This window comes from Bos indicus, chromosome 18 (assembly GCF_029378745.1).
Source record: "Bos indicus isolate NIAB-ARS_2022 breed Sahiwal x Tharparkar chromosome 18, NIAB-ARS_B.indTharparkar_mat_pri_1.0, whole genome shotgun sequence".
NCBI lineage: Eukaryota > Metazoa > Chordata > Mammalia > Artiodactyla > Bovidae > Bos > Bos indicus.
The window spans coordinates 35,300,362-35,317,806 of record NC_091777.1 but is presented as its reverse complement, the minus strand read 5'-3'; the positions used below and the strand labels follow the sequence as shown (position 1 = coordinate 35,317,806).

At 36.3% G+C, this 17,445-nt stretch overlaps 1 protein-coding gene across 2 annotated transcripts in view; it reads right to left on the bottom strand.

The window, feature by feature from the left end:
• Positions 1-532: 532 nt before the first annotated feature.
• Positions 533-17,445, bottom strand: part of CBFB (core-binding factor subunit beta) — a 48,589-nt gene continuing 31,676 nt past the window's right edge. The window contains exons 5-6 of one of the 2 annotated variants that reach the window (XM_070770750.1): positions 14,767-14,862; positions 533-2,764 (exon numbers count right to left, since the gene is read on the bottom strand). In XM_070770750.1, the coding sequence (XP_070626851.1) occupies positions 2,696-2,764; positions 14,767-14,862 (165 nt within the window). In that variant the 3' untranslated portion in view covers positions 533-2,695. Of the gene's footprint in view, positions 2,765-14,735; positions 14,863-17,445 lie in introns of both variants that reach the window. The other variant, XM_070770751.1, reaches the window with a different exon arrangement.

Below are 17,445 nucleotides of genomic sequence, written 5' to 3'. Positions count from 1 at the left end.
CATTTCCCTCTATGTACAAGTCAAGGTACAAAAGTTCCTTTTGAAAATAAAGTTATGGGCCTCGCTCACTGAAGCTTGGTCTCCTCGTGTCATTCTTTTTTTCCTTTTCCCTCCTTTTCTCTCTCTGTTCTTCTTTCAAGATGACTCCTTGGAACACAGGAGCTTTATTGGCTTTCTGTGTTAATCAAAGAAGATCAAGCCTCTTTCTCTTCTCTTTATTCTTTCTCCTTTATTCTCTTATCGTTCGACCCTGGACTATCAGGTTTAAATCCATTATAAGACCCGTGTCATCTCTCTCTCGCCGACGCTGTCTTTCCTGAGGGTACCCTAGGATCCTGCTGGGGCTGGACCCCGACATAAAGGTTTTCTTTGGAATTAACAGAAATGACCACTAGATGCCACTGTTGGGTTTTTTTTTTAAGGGTAAATAGGATGCAAGAACAGTTCAGATACAAAATCAATTTTTGTGCCATAATGAACACTGGAACAGAAACTGCTGGATTATTGTTAATGAAGAACCAAGACCCAGAAGTTCACTACACAGAAGTTTATTGTGAAAGTAAATTAAACGTACAAACACACAATATGGCTAATGGTGGCAAAAGCAATCTGGTAGCTTAAGGCAAGTTTTAATGGAGATGAATTTAGAAAAGATGATGCAATGATGTAATTTTGTTTAAATACAGATTATGGAAAAATATCAAATTGCATCAATAACTTAATAATAAAAGTTTTGAAAGCCTGCACTACTGGAGAAAAAGGGCTCATGATCTTAATGCCAGCATTAAGACAGATGGAAGCAGTACAATGCTAAATGACAAGAACAATCCCGTATTTACAGAAGGATGGTAACATGAACATTTAATAACGTTTGATCTTAGTTACTGGTGGACTGAAAGCCCTTAGCTAGAAGCAATAGAAAAAATGTGCCATCATCATGTTTTTTAAAAAAACAAAATTTAAGTGCAGAGTCAAAAACCAAGGAGCTCTGTGATAAAGTAACCTTAAAACAGCACTGGAAGGACCATTTAAAAGGCGATTCCCTCAAGGGAAATTAGGGCACTGAGTGTGTAAACATGTGAGCTGCACAATATCAAAATCCAACCAATTCATTCATAGTACTTAGTTACACAAGATCAGCATGGTCTTTTATGATGCATATTGTTTATAATGATTTAAACACACTCCTTACCATGCATGACTTCAAATATATAACACATACTTTTATTCTGAGATACAGGATATGTTTATGAATTATAAGACCTATATACATTGAAAGTCACACCTCCCTCATCAGTCAAGTGTATATAATCCAATAACCTTATTCAGACTTCAGTTCATTTTCTGAATTGACCATGTCAGTTTTTTCAAACTCTTTATAATAATGCCATTAAAATACATTTTTGCAAAACTTCAGAAATGTAGTAACATTAAATGAATGTAACCATGAAAAATATTTGTAAGAAGGTGCCAAATAACTTACGTTTTTTTCCAGTTTGTATTAAAAAAAAAAAGCTGCAATCAATTTGACAATGAGCCTATTTTAAAAATATTCTTATACTAATTCATCTCAAAAGGTTCTATTAATAGTCCTTTTGGAAAATACCATATATATATAACCTGTGAATTTTTTCTCCAGAATAATTAATGGAAGAAAATGTACCCTCTGCATAGATGTACATTTTCTAAGACTAATTTTTCATCACTCAGCATTGTTTTTACAAAAGCATGCATTATAAAATACACATAAAAGCAGCTATCTTAAACATGATTTTAATACAATATTACCTTTGTAGCTGATTCATCACTGTCTCCAGTTTAATATGCTGTTACATACATGAAGAAGCTCCAGTATCCCTTTTCTGATTGACTTAAAAAAAAAAATCCCTGAATAAAACAGAAGCCAGCCTGTGACTTCTTTAGGCATTTCAGTAGGATATTGAGAATATCTCCATACAAACTCATGATTATAGAAGAGAATCTAAAATGATCTGGGGCAGACTAGAGTTAATTCCAATTACAATTTTTTTATGTTTAAAAAGGAAAGAAAAGGAGCTGATTATCAACATTTAAAAGGATACTGCAACTTTAACAACTGTAAACTTTGTGTTAGAAGGCATGGCAGACAGCTCTATGCTACAAGGTTTTTAGCTTGTAAATAATGCAAACCATCAGCAGTTTTAAAATGCCATAAACTATAAAAACACAGAAGGAAACGGGAAACACAACAAAAAGCCAAGAATGTTTATCTAAAATGAAGCTGAATAACCAACACATCTAAAACTGAAAAAAAAAAAAAAAAAAAACTAGAGCAACTGATAAGGAGGGGGGAAAACCCTCTGGTAAAAATTTTAATTTCTTGACTTTTTAAAAATGGCATGAACTTTTAAATTAAAATGAAGGGAAAAAAAAAGTTTTACAAGTGGATAGTTTCAACTCACTAAAATAATGCCAACAAGATAAGCTTGCATAGAAAAAAATTTCAAATTATTACTGGCTACATGCATACTTAATTAGAAATGCAGGTATTATAGTGCAAAACCATGGCAGTTTGTGATGTCTTGTTACTGCCTAAGGTTGAGAAATAAACCGTAGTACCTCCAGTTATCACAGTTTCTGGTCTTTTAATTAATTATTTCTGCAGACTAGAAACAATGAATGTGTAAAGATGGGGTCACATCTTTTGTGCCACCAATTAGCGAAGTTTGAGGTCATCACCACCACCTAAACTGGAACCAGGACTAGGGTCTTGTTGTCTTCTTGCCTGCAATGACAAAATTATAATTTAGGGTGAAAATGTGTTTTGAAAATCAAAGTGCTAATAAATATAAAATACAGTAGCACATATAAGAAAAGTTTGCAACTAACAAATTTTCAGCCAGTATTTCCACATGTTAAGAGGAAAAAGAACAATACAGATTATGTATGAAATATTTTGCTATAGTTGCCTTAAAAATCAAGAATAAAAATCTCATTATATGCAAAAGAGCATTATCAAAATATGTACTGTGGATAAAAGATTAATAAACCCTGTATTTATAGTTTTGGGACTAAAAGGTTTAATTTGAACACACCATCCAATCGTCTTAGAAGCAAACTTTCCCATTTTCTCTTTTAATAACAGCAGACATTTTACATACTACTATATAAAATAGATAACCAACAAGGATCTACTGTATAGCATAGGGAACTATGCTCAATATTTTGTAATAACCTATAAGGGAAAAGAATATATACATATCTGAATCACTGTGCTGTATACCTGAAACTAATATAACACTGTAAATTAACTGTTCTTCAAGTAAATATACATATAAATAAATACATTTTTTTAAAAAGCTAACATCCATCGAGCACTAACTATATGTTGGGCACTGTTCTAGGCAATTCACATGGATGAATTAATTGAATTAATTTAATCCCTGCCAATCACCTATAACACAGGTGCTACTGTTTATCCATTTTATGGATAAAGAAACTGAGTCATAAGAAATATATGGCTTATTAATCACATAACAACAATACAGTAGTGAATTTCATCTCCCACTGTATTCTATCTCTGCCATCTGGGTTTTAACCAGAAATCTCTTTACCAAGAAATAAAATTCAGAATTACTATGAATAAAGTATTGTCTCAAAAAAAAATGAGAGTCCTTGGTGCACGTGTTTATACCTGGAAGTATCTTTACAACAATACTAAACAACTAAGAGGCTTGACAATTATAAACATTGAGGATTCCAAGTTTCACTTTAGAATAAACATTTCTACTTAAACTATGGGAAATAACAGAGAACATCTAAGAATGAACATATGGTACATGACACTCTCTGCTAATATACAGTTTTTTAAAATTTATTTTTAATTGAAGGATAATTGCTTTACAGTATTGTTTTGGTTTCTACCAAACATCAACATGAAATATACAGGTTTAATATAAGTGCCCCCCACTTGATCCACACATAATATTTACTTTCAGTCTCTCACAAATTCCAGTGCATCTTTCTTCCGTAAGTGTTCTTTAGTTACTACAAATGTCAGTCAAGCACAAACATCTGTTTATAGAACCTAGTTCCTTCAGCAACAGTTTTCCTATGCTAGAGACTACTCCATTTTACCAGCTGTTTAGGCAAAAAACCCTCAACATGTCTTTCTCTCACATCCAACAGCAAATTCTGAGAGCTCTACATTTAAATAAATCCTGAATCTGACTGACTAATTCCTACCACTCTCACCCTAGTCCAAGCCACCATCACCTTTCATCTAGATCTTGTTTTAGCCACCTTTGTTACATGCCAGCAACCAAGACTGACTGCAATTAACTTGTGCCATCTTTAGCTGGAAATTCCATCTTTAAATGGAATCATGTATTATTGTCACCAACTGATTGTCCACTGTCTGTCAGTTTTGGGAAACAACCAAAAATTGAAAGTTCTGATTTCAATTATTAAGATCTAAAATAGCTGTTAGGGAATGAGCATCCTTGACCTTCAGTGAAACATCTCAACAAGTCACACCTGTGTAAAATCATGTTTAGTTGGAAGCTCCAGTTTTGTTGTCATTTCTCAAGAAGGTTATGCTCTTTAGACAGAAATGACACTGCCTTATTTGCTTTCAAACAGATGAAAACCCAACACTAATTTCTATGGTCTTTCTTATAAACTGTGATGTATCCTGCAGCAAACCTTAACTATTTTTACACGCTGACTACATCTTGGCACATTCCTTTCGATTAACTAGTCAGGTTAACGTTATGCTACATGGGTACAGACTGAAAGAGCGATAGAATGCATATGCATCAGAAAAACAAGTTATGTTCTCTACAGAATCAATGCTAAATGTAGTGTAAGGACAGATCAATTCTGCAAAATCAGAGATGGTAATATAAGCATCTGGTTTCAGTCAATGAAGGTTAGAAAGGGGCTGAGCAATGAAGAAAACACTGAGAAAAATCAATCCTAATTATATATTTATAAATCATTACTAACCTACCAGTAATACTTTGTGAAAAAGGTATTTCAGCTTTTGTCTTGGAATAAGAGTAATTTTCAAATTATTTTAATAATCAAGATGAGGTGGATGAACCTAGAACCTATTATACAGAGTGAAGTGAGTCAGAAAGAGAAAGATAAATATCATATTCTAATGCGTATATAAAGAATCTAGAAAAATGGTACCAAAGAATTTATTTACAGGGCAACAATGGAGAAACAGACATAGAGAACAGACTTATGGACATGGGGAGAGGGGAGGAGAGGGTGAGATGCATGCAAAGAGTAAAATGGAAAGTTACATTACCATACGTAAAAATAGAGAGCCAATGGGAATTTGCTGTATGGCTCAGGAAACTCAAACAGGGGCTCTGCATCAACCTAGAGGGGTGAGGTGGGGAGGGAGATGCGAGGGAGGTTCAAAAGGGAGGGGATATATGTATATCTATGGGTGATTGATGTTGAGGTTTGACAGAAAACAGCAAAATTCTGTAAAGCAATTATCCTCCAATAAAAAATAAATATATTTTTTAAAAAATTCAGTGAAGAAAAAGAAAAAAAATTATTTTAATAATGGGATGACTCCAAATGAGTGACAAAAACAGTCATCAGCAGCTAGAGTTCTCTCTACTAGTCAAGGCCGTGCAGAGGTTGCTATGGGTTTATTTGTTTAAAATATATTTTTGGTGAAAGCACGGAAAGAGAAGTTATTTTGCTTTCTGTGTTTTTAATTTCTATTTGCATTGTAAAGAAGGAATGAGGAAGATGTAAAAGAAGACACTATGATGGAGAATCAAAAACTGAAAAAAATGAAAAGAAGTCTGACAGTATGAATGAGAGCAGAAGAGAGAATGAGAGAGCGGGGCGACTGGGAGGAAATTTAATGTTAGAAAGGAAGATGTATGCGCTGTCACATGAAGGAGACAAACACAGACACATTTATGTCCAATGAAATAGATTCCACATGACTGGAATTCAACAGCTGGATACACTGCCTTGAAAAGTGGTGCTTTAAACTGTGGCAGTTTTCTAATGAAGGCTGGATATTTTAGAAGGAATTCTATGAGTAACAAACTAGACGAGATGATGGCAAAGAAACTCTGAACCTGATTATGTTAAAAGCATAAAGCCTGTAATTTCTAGTTTCTTTCTCCCCAGTCTATCCAGATAGGCCCTTGATTTTAACTTTTTATTAACAATATTTCAGAATAGGGTTTTAATATAAAGCAGACACCCATGAGCTTGCTCAGAAAACAAATCTGTTTTTAGTTTTTATAAAGAATTAGTCTAGACATTTTACTACAGACCCCTCACTACCAGTTGCTCTGTTTTCTTTATCACCCAGAAACATGGCAAATCCAGTTTCTAGATGGCAGTCATGGGATGTGCTCAAAATGAAGAGACAAAGACATTCACCAGACGCTGGAGCTTCCTCTGCTCGTCAGAGCCATGCAAAGTAGCCAAGAGCAGGGATACCCAAGTGAAAATGAATAAAACCTGGCTGACTTCCTTTCTTTTATTATCAAGATCATCAAACTGCAGAAAACTCTTCATGAGAAAATGCCCTAATAATTAAAAATAGATCCAAACTTATTGAGTGTATACTACACCAAGATAATGTGCAAATCACTTTATGTTTAACACTTGGCTAAAGGCTGGAACATAGCATGATAGAATTTTAGAGCAGCACTGTGCTTTATAGAGCTCTAGTTCAACTCTTACTTACACACGATACACCTGAGACCAAGAATGTTTCATGGTTCCCCCAAGGTTTCAGTTAGCTGGTGGCAGTGAAAACAAGTTCAGAACGCTAAAGAAAATGAACCTTTACCTTACGATTAGTATTAATGTCAGCCTCCTAAGAAACTGCTATTTCTCCTGACTGCTAAGGCAAGACGAGACACAAAGCAGAAATTTCAAGTCCTAATACAACAGAAAGAAATGCACTTTCTCCAAACTCATAAAAAAGGTAAAAACGAGGTCAGAAGACAATCATTAGTAGACTTCAAGAGCTGGTCTACTCAAGAGCTGGTCTATTTCAAAAAAAAAAAAATACAGTTCTGATAAAGTATACTTCAGGAAAACTTTTAAAGTGGCATTTTAAAAATAAAAGAGATAGTGGAAATAACTGACATTTCCAGCCTTGGATGGGGCAGCTCTACACTTTAGTAATGTGAGCTTATATAAGTTTCTTCCCCTCTTTCAGCCTCAGCTCCGCAAAAGGGAGATAAATCTTCTAAGAGCATTTAAGAATCAAATGTAAAACCAATATTGCAGCATATATTGTCTGGCACATACTAAGCACTCATGCTGTTACTATCACTACAAAGCTGTTTATAACTTCCCAACTTATCTATATGAACTTTTTAAATCTTAAAAAAAAAAAAAACACTGCATCCTGTAGACGAGTAATTTTTATGAATTAAAATAAAGTTGAAATTAAAAGAATTTTAGTAAAATCTACCTCTCCTATGATATCTAGCAAACAAGGCCCTCTCCCTCTGTGTGGGAGAAGGCAGACCTAGCACTCTGGTTCTCTCTCACTAACCCTCTTCTGATGCTCACTCTTAGTCTGAGTTCATATTCCTAGTTCACTTTCATCTACTGTCCAAAATACACCTCAGGAAGGTCCAGTATAGACAGATTTTTATGTTAATTTGTCCTTACATAAAAATAAGTGTTGATAGAGTTAAGTGATGTGAAAACTGAAGTCTGTGGGAATTTAAATAAGAGGCTGAAATTTTTTTCTTGGGACCACACAGAATCGAAGGCTCCAAAAACATACAAAACATAAATATAAAAACCACATAGTCTTTCGCCTGTTTTTATTTCCAAATAGTTTCCACATAAAATTCCCATATGATTTGCTGAACTGTACTAAAACTGCTTATAGCAGAATAAGCAATAATGGTTTACCCATTCTCTGACATTAAAAACAATAATTTATTTGCTAACATTTTATAACCTAAACAAATGAAAGCATTTTCTACATAATGACAGAGAAAATCTCGTTTAGCACCCTGTCACCCTGCAGCTGAATTAAGAGCCAACAGTACTATATCACAGTTTTAAGAGGCCAATCAAGCTGAAGGCAGCCTCTGGACACACTGAGAGTGTGTGTGAGCTGCTAGAGAACAGATGACACAGGTTATCATTCCAACTTATTTATGATCAAAGCACTCAGCCTCTACCTTATGAAATTATTTACTTCAATCTTCTTTCACAAAAATCCTAAAGTAAGGCAATGAAATTACAGTTATAGAGATGTGTAACATGAAAGACTGCCACGCATAGCATGTCAGTATTTTCAAGTCGTGGAAAGACTCTCAGGTAAAGAGGCATGGGGTTTCTTCTATGTGACAACAGTTATCAGTGGGCAGGCACTTTACAGAATAAATGTCTTTGATTACTTTTTCTGTTTTAAAGTCTACTTTTTTATTAAAAAAGCATTTTTTATCTTCTGTACTGAAGAGTGTACAAATCATAAATATATGATTGATGCATTTTCACAAAGTAAACACACCCATGTAGTCCTTAGATAAAGAAATATCACCAAATACAGTAAGTTTGTACCCGCTCCTCATCACTACTTAACCCCAAGAGAAGTCAGAAAAAGGCAAAATTGTTTAGTATTGTTAAAAAAACAAAGAAAGAAATAGCACAGGATACAAAACAGCTTGGCAACATATCTTTGACTTTCACAGTTTATAAAGTTAGGATATGCCTGCCTTTACTGCCACTCCAGATAGACTGTGAGCTAAGATGCACAGAAAGAGGAAATGAATAAAAAAAATATATGAACAATAAATGCTGGAGAGGATGTGAGGAAAAGGGACTCCTCTTGCACTGTTGGTGGGAATGTAAATTGATATAGCCACTATGGAGAACAGTATGGAGATTTCTTCAAAAACTAGGAATAAAACTACCATATGACCCAGCAATCCCACTACTGGGCATATACCCTGATAAAACCACAATTCTAGAAAACACATGTACCACAGTGTTCACTGCAGCACTATTTTACAATAGCCAGGACATGGAAGCAACCTAGATGTTCATCAACAGATGAATGTATAAAGAAGCTGTGGTACATATATACAGTGGAATATTCAGTTCAGTCGCTCAGTCGTGTCCGACTCTTTGCAACCCCATGAATCGCAGCACGCCAGGCCTCCCTGTCCATCACCAACTCCCGGAGTTCACCCAAACTCATGTCCATTGAGTCACTGATGACATCCAGCCATCTCATCCTCTGTAATCCCCTTCTCCTCCTGCCCCCAATCCCTCCCAGCGTCAGGGTCTTTGCCAATGAGTCAACTCTTTGCATGAGGTGGCCAAAGTACTGGAGTTTCCGCTTGAGCATCAGTCCTTCCAATGAACACCCAGGACTGATCTCCTTTAGAATGGACTGGTTGGATCTCCTTGCAGTCCAAGGGACTCTCAAGAGTCTTCTCCAACACCACAGTTCAAAAGCATCAACTCTTCAGCACTCAGCTTTCTTAATAGTCCAACTCTCACATCCATACATGACCACTGGAAAAACCATAGCCTTGACTAGACGGACCTTTGTTGGCAAAGTAATGTCTCTGCTTTTGAATACGCTATCTAGGTTGGTCATAACCTTCCTTCCAAGGAGTAAGCATCTTTTAAGTTCATGGCTGCAGTCACCATCTGCAGTGATTTTGGAGCCCCAAAAAATAAAGTCTGACACTGTTTCCACTGTTTGCCCATCTATTTCCCATGAAGTGATGGGACCAGATGCCACAATCTTAGTTTTCTGAATGTTGAGCTTTAAGCCAACTTTTCACTCTTCTCTTTCACTTTCATATTTCAGTGGAATATTACTCAGCCAAAGAAAGGAATGAACTTGAGTCAGTTCAAGTGAGGTGGATGAACCTAGAGCCTGTTACACAGACTGCAGTATGTCAGGAAAAGAAAAATTTCATATATTAATGCATATACATGGAATCTAGAAAAATTGTATTGATGAACCTATTTGTATGGCAACAAAAGAGATGCAGAAATAGAGAACAGACTTGTAGACACAGTGGGGGAAGGAGAGGGTGGGCCTGACTGAGAGAGTAGCACTGAAATATATACATTACCACATGTAAAACAGATAGCCAGTGGGAATTTGCTGCATGACGCAGGGATCTCAATCTAGTGCTCTGTGACAACCTAGAGGGGTGGGATGGGGAGAGAAGTGGAAGGGAAGTTAAAGAGGGAGGGGACATATGTATATCTATGGCTGATTCATGTTGATGCATGGCAGAAACCAACAAAATATTGTAAAGCAATTACCTTCCAATTAAAAATAAATAAAAATCAAAGAGGGGGGTGAAGAAACTAGCTTCCAATGAGTTCCATTTTAAGTGTCAGATACTGAGTTAGGCAGTATCCTGGGAGGTACGGTGTTAGCTCCATTTTATAGATGAGGGTCAAGAATTTAAGCAACTTTCCCCAGTGTCACATAGCAACAAGTAGTAGAGCTAGGATTCAAAACAAGGGCAGTCTATTAGAAGCCTCATCCTCATCTACTACCTGAAAGGTTCTCAAGTTACATTCTGCCAGTTACTGGATTCCCTGAAAACATCCCAGGCACTCCAGAGGGAGACCAGAATACTCCCTCCCCCTGCTTCATCCAGAGCAGTGCCCCCTTTAGCTGTTTTATGCATTAAAGTTCTATGTAAAATTTCAAATGAAGATAGAAGTTCACATTAAAAAAAAAAGTTTGAGAATCTTCTGTTTTCATCATTCTGTGTTAACACAACCAACAAACATTCTCTTAACAGGTAATAGATGATACAAAATTCAAAAGGTATAAAAATGTAATCACTCCAGGAGTTTTAGAACTGGTTTCAGGTTAAAAGATCCTGGGGAAAACCAAAACCACTTGGAGTTCTGCTTCCTTCTGTCAGTAACCTTAACCAGCTACACATACTAAATGCTCATGAGCCCCACTGTTACAGGTTTAGCAAGCCAGGGCTAGAGGCCTCAGAGGTTGTCCAAACAGGGGCAGGACATCCCCAAGCCTCTGTGCTGCCAGGATCTTAAGCCTCCAAGGCTTTAAGCCCAGTGGCACTGGGTGACTGCCACCCACGAGTTTTCCGCTGCTCCTTGGCCCTTGTCTCCAGTGAGGCGTCAGGACCACCCACTAGAACCATTATTATTCTTTTCTTCCTCAGTTTTTTCTTTCCCAGGCAAAACGGTTTCTGACCTCTTCTGGGAGATTTTATTTTTCAACTTAATCATCTTTGTGGGTGATGTGGAAATTCATTTCCCAGTGCTAGGCTGTACTGGTGGAAAACTGCTTAGGAGGTTTAAGTCTTCACGCTTCCCTTCATTAACCAACTACTTGCAAGACACAAAGTCATTTTTTCTCAGAGTCTCAGTTTCTTGAAATGGAAATAATAACTTTACCCAGGTGAATGTAAAAAACCCATTTTCATAAAATTGTTACTTTTTAAAAAACAAAATTAAAAACAAAAAGAATCTTTGATTATATTGTTTAAGATCCTCTTACAGATATCTGAATTACAGCGGGGGCGGGGAAACCACAGTGTTTTCTCCAATGTTCTCCCTTCAGGAAAAAGGAGGTAAACTACAAGAAATAAGCTGACTTCAGGAATCTGTTAGGAATTTTTTTTTAAAGGGAAGAAAAATACACATTCACAAAGTGCCAAAAGACATGATACCCAAAACTCCCTAAGAGACTGCCAGTGCGAGCTCTGGCGTCTCCAGTCCAGTTTTCTAGGTGACAGTTCTCTACAGGAACTGACTTCTTCAATTATTGCCGTAAGGGACTACAGGATCTTAAATCATTGATGGAAACCAAGCCATTTTCTCTACGCTCCAGGTCATAATGCAGGGAAAGTGCCCCAATACACTTTACAGAGAACGAAAAGGATGTTCTTGTTAGCCAGATAACTCAATTAACTGGAACCAGCACTGTGGTAGAGCTTTTAGTGCTAAGAAGTACTTTAGAGCTATTATTTACTGAGAGCACACACACACAAAGTGCCTTATAAGCATCTTCCCATTTAATTCTCACAACAATTTCTCTGACAAAACAGACCTGAGAGAGGTTGGCAACTGATGAACCAGGAATCTTAACTAGCCCTGACTACAAAGCCCATGTGCTCTATCACTGACATAAAACTCACTGGAAACTATCTATCTGAGAAAAAAATTATTTCACATCTTTATCAACAAAAATATCACTATATTTTTGTTCATATACAAACACACACACATAAATTCTCACACCAACATGTTTTTCAAGAAACATTATTTATAAGAATAGTCAAACTAACATTTTAGAGAAGACAATTCTTAGCCTCAATTAATCTAAAATTTTATGTAAAGCAAATCGCATACAAAAAAAATTCTAATTAACTTCCAACAGCTGTCAAGTCGTTATTCTTCAAATATAATGTAGCTGGGCAGCACTTTTTAAAAAATGATTCTGATGTTCCTTTAAAGCTATGTTAGTTTGTTCCAGAAAGACTGACCCATTCTTTGACATGCTAAGATCTCGTAGTCCTTCACTCCTTTGCACATTGCTCCATCTCTCCAGAATGCTTGCCCCAGCTTGTCCTGCTGGCAAGTTCACATTCCTCCCTCAAAACCCTGCAAGTGACCCCATAGGCAGAGGCAGATGTGAGCGCCCTTCCTCTGTACTGCCATGGCTCAAAACATCAGGGACCCCATTTCACTGGGGATCATACTACAGTGGAGGACAGACAAGTTTTTAATTGTTCTAACATACTGTTCAATAAGAACAGTAATAGAAAGAAGAAGAGCTCTGGAAACTACAAAGTAGAAGGGCTAATTATGATTAAGAAGATCAGAGAAGGGATTGACAGATAACACTTAAGCTGGACCTTGAATACGCAGAAGAGTAAATTCTCAGTCAAGGAACAAACAGCATGAGCAAAAAAGGTTTAGATAACAAATGCATATTACACATTGAAAATTCCTTACTATTACAGAATGAGTACCCTTGAAGAAAATGCCACAGAAAGTTTGATTACAAGAATTGCAAAAGCTTCAAAGAAAAAAATGTACTACATTACATCCCTCCTGTCTTTTCCCCTGGCTAGAAAGTATTTTTGAGGTCATCATCAGTCGCTATCAGCCAATAACATCAATTTACTCACTGACAAAAGGAAATATCAACCATTAAACAATAATTCTGTTTCATACACTAAGCACTAAGTAGACTTGATTTTTTAATTTGTTATATATATATGGCCATGCCACATGGCTTGCGAGATCTTAATTCCCCAACCAGGGATTGAACCTGGGCCCTTGGCAGTGAAAGCACGGAGTCCTAACAAATGGACCACCAGCGAATTCCCTTAGAAAATATTTTAACAAACATATATATGAAGTAATACCAATAATGTCAGCTGACACCTAGTCAGTGCCACATTCTGTAAAGGTGCTTTCACATGTATTAATATTTACTCATTTAATCTTTATGATGAACGTATGAGATAGGCACAATTACAGATGAGAAAACTCAGTCACAGAAAGATGAAACACGTTATCAGAGGTGACAAAGTGGCAGTCAGATTCAGAGCCTGCTATCTGGCTCCAGGGTCTGGGATCTTAACCACTGTCTTTGTGTACACACACACACACACACACACACACACACACATGCACAGACACAGACACACACACTTTTAAGCTAATTTAAATAGTGTATATATAATTTTGTGCATGGAAAAACAACAAATTTTCTCTGTCATACAACACTAACTTAAAAAATGTTTTTAACATGGAAAAATATATATAAATAACATAAAAATTACACCTTAACCATATTTAAGTACACAGTTCAGTAGTATTAAGTAAACACATTCACTTTTGTGCAACCAGTTTTCAGAACACTTTTAATGCCTGGAAATTATTCTATTTAGTTGATAGTCATATCAAATTTAAGTCCTGGACAAGACTAAATATGAGTGTTTAGGACTGAAGCAGACATTGGTAATAAAACTGTAAAAAGACACAAGGAAGTGATTACTACAAATACTGAGGTAATGATTACTTTTGAGCGGAAAGATACGGTCATAACTAAATGCACACATGGAGGTGGGAATACCTAGGTAAATGTCACATTAAAAAAAAAAATCTCAATGGTTACAGGAGTGTTCACCTTCCAATAATTAAGCTACATATTTTTTTGGTGTCAATTTGGTGTCTATTTCACTTTATCACAAAAAGATTTAAATAAAAATAGTCTAAGTTAATTCCATTCTTTGCAGTAGTTTGAAAGTATTCAATTCTCCTCTAGTAAAGAGACTATACAAAAAAAAAAAAAGAGAGACTATACAGAGGACTGAAAATTAAATATTACAATATCAAGCCAAAATATTTACAGAAAAGTGGAAAATGATGTTTTTCCCAAACATTTTAATAATGTTCTAAAAATACATATTCTATGATAACATGATAGTTTTTACACAAACATCTAAAAGATATTTAAGACAAAAGAAGATATTTGGATCAATGAATAGAAAATATACGTTCCAGTAAATGATTTTTAGGAAGACCAATAAATGAGGAATTCATGTACAACCTTAAAATTAAGACTAAAGTTTCTTTTTAGCAATTACATTTAATAAACATGAAGTCACAGAGCATCACCTTTTAAAAATGAAAGACGTTAAACTACTTAAAAACATTATGCACAAACATCACAAATAGAGCCTGAGAGTTTGGGGGAAAGTACTAACCAGTTACTGCCAGCAGCTGTGAAACTCTCACCTCCATTTCCTCCCGATGAGACCTGTCTCGGTCTTCAAATTCACGTGTCCTTCTTCGGGCCTCTTCAAAGGCCTGTTGTGCTAAGGCATCCTCCTGCTGTCATAAGAAGACATGAAATGGGTACTTTAATTTTGACTTATAATCAAAACATTAAAATTTGGGGGGGGGGTGTTTTATTCTTTCAAAGAAAGGAATAACAGAGGAATTCCCAAAACATCAAAGCCATAAAAAAAACATTAGAGCAACTTCTCCAAGAAAATCTCATTATTTTCGTGTGCTAGTATAACATCCTGGAAATAGCAGTCACGTTCAATCACATTCTAACAAATGAAAATGCTCTTCCCTTTTCTGTCCTTACCTCATCCTATTCACCAAAATAAAATCCTAATCAAGTCAATATTTAAGACATGGAAGTATGAGGAAAAAGAAATTAAGATACTTCTACAGTGTGGGGATAAGACAGGCTGGATGCTCTAATTATAACACTGAAGCCAGAAATATAAAGAGAGTATTAACAGAATTGATTGTACAAATGTTAGAAACTTCTAGGCAACAAAAAGAAAATTCCAAGGGATATTATCAAGGAAAATTATTTGTAATATGTAACAAATCTACCTGAATCCTTTCCCAATGGATGAATAAAGATCTGTACATGAAGGAAACCCAGATATCTCCAACTTCTTGTGTCTAAAAGGCAACCAATTTAAACTCACCCTCTCTACTTTAGTCTGGATGGTACCACCACTCACTCATTTCAGCTGGGAACCTGAACTGCCTTTGACACTTTACTCTCCTCTTATCTTCACAGACCCAATCAACCACCAAATCCTATCCACGTGACCTATTTTTTGAATCACTGTAGTCTCCTTTTCATTCCTTCAAACATTTTGCTAGTTCAGGCTCCTAAGAACTCTCACTGAATTACTGCAATTACTTACTGCTTCCATTCTATCATCTCCCAAGCCATAATACAGCCATCAAAGCATGCCTTCTAAAGCACAACCTGACCATAATAACCCCCAACTTAAAGCTCCCTCACTGTCTACAGCACATGATGCTCAATGTTTGCAGCCACATACGTCTCAACCCTAGAACTTTCAATGCACAGTTGATGAAATTAAAATATCAAAAACACAACCCAGAAAGTCAATATTCAACTGCCTCAGTTTCATTGCAGGAATGGGTGGCCAGGTAACAATGCTCTAGCCAATGATACAGAAGTGTAAGTCACCCGATAGGGCTTCTAAGATTCATTTAAGAGACATGTCACCTTTCCTTCTCCCTGGGAACTGATGCAATGACCAGAGATACAGCATCCATCTTGCACGCATAATACTAAGCCATACACACTGAGCACAGTGCAGCAGGAAAAATGAAAGGACCCACAGCCCCCAGTAATATGTGCTATACCAGGCCTGAACTGCATACCGCCGTTATCTTATTCTGCGTGCTAAATCCTTTATTTGGCTATGTTAGTAGGGTTGTTCAATACTTGTCATTTTCACTGACTAAACAAAACGGATAAGTGTGAACAAGTTTCCACTCTTATGATGCATTTACTAGCTTTGTGACCCAGGAGTATTTCATTTTCTAAGCCTCAGTAAACTCTCACGAAGAATGCACATAGCCCTAATGCTTCATGAGATTAAATAACATAAAAAAATTTAAGTGCACTACCTGACAACATTCAATAAATCCTATTCTTTTATAAGCATTTGTGGACAGATAAAATTTATACATGTGACTACACATTACTATATATACCAACTGTATTCTCAGAATGTAATGTATAAGCCAAAGACACCCACAAAAGAACACTATTCCCAACTCCTCAGGGCTTTCTCTTAGTTAGGTATCAACTAGGACATGTCTGCTGATAACAGGATATCCCTTCTGTTCTGTGTATTCATTCACTTAATTTCATTTATTCCACAAATGTCCCTGAGTCTTTATGATGCCCAAGTCACTGTGCTGGGTGCCACGTATACAATGAGTGGGAACAATCAATGCTTTTCCTCACAGTTTCTGGTCTAGTAGGGCAGATGGACAATGAACAAATAATTACAAAAATCAATAAATAATTACCAGTTGTGACTGAATACTTGAAAGATAAAATGAGAGCATGTGAGATGTAATCTAACTCTAACAAAGTTATTAGTCACTAATGTGTATTTTAGCAAGGATCATAGGTTTTTACCTTATTAAAATAAAAAGAAATTATTACCATTATTTATAGTAAAAAAAAGCCAAGAGAGATTTGGTAGCTCTCTACCTACAATTCCAGCTTCGTCTTTTCTAGTAAGATGTGAAATGTATGTGCAATGAACAGTGTCTTACACTTTAATAAATGGTTAAACTGAAAGACAATCAGCGACCCAATGTTATTTTGATCGTCTCCTGGTGGGAACTTAAATAACACCTCCCTTTCAAGGATAGTATAAAGAGTACTTGCTGAGAGAACTACACACTCACCCATCAGGTACGCTAAAACAGATAGGGCCAACTAACACCAGCCAGACTCAGGCAGTCGTGGAAGAGGCTTTCAGCACTCCGGTCCCCCCAGCTACCTGCTACACTAATCTGCTACTCCAAAGTCTATACCACAGTCTGCACTAAGCAGTCAGGTGGGGTCATCATAAAGAGTGGTTGGGTGTTTGTGAAACCCACATGGGAAAAAAG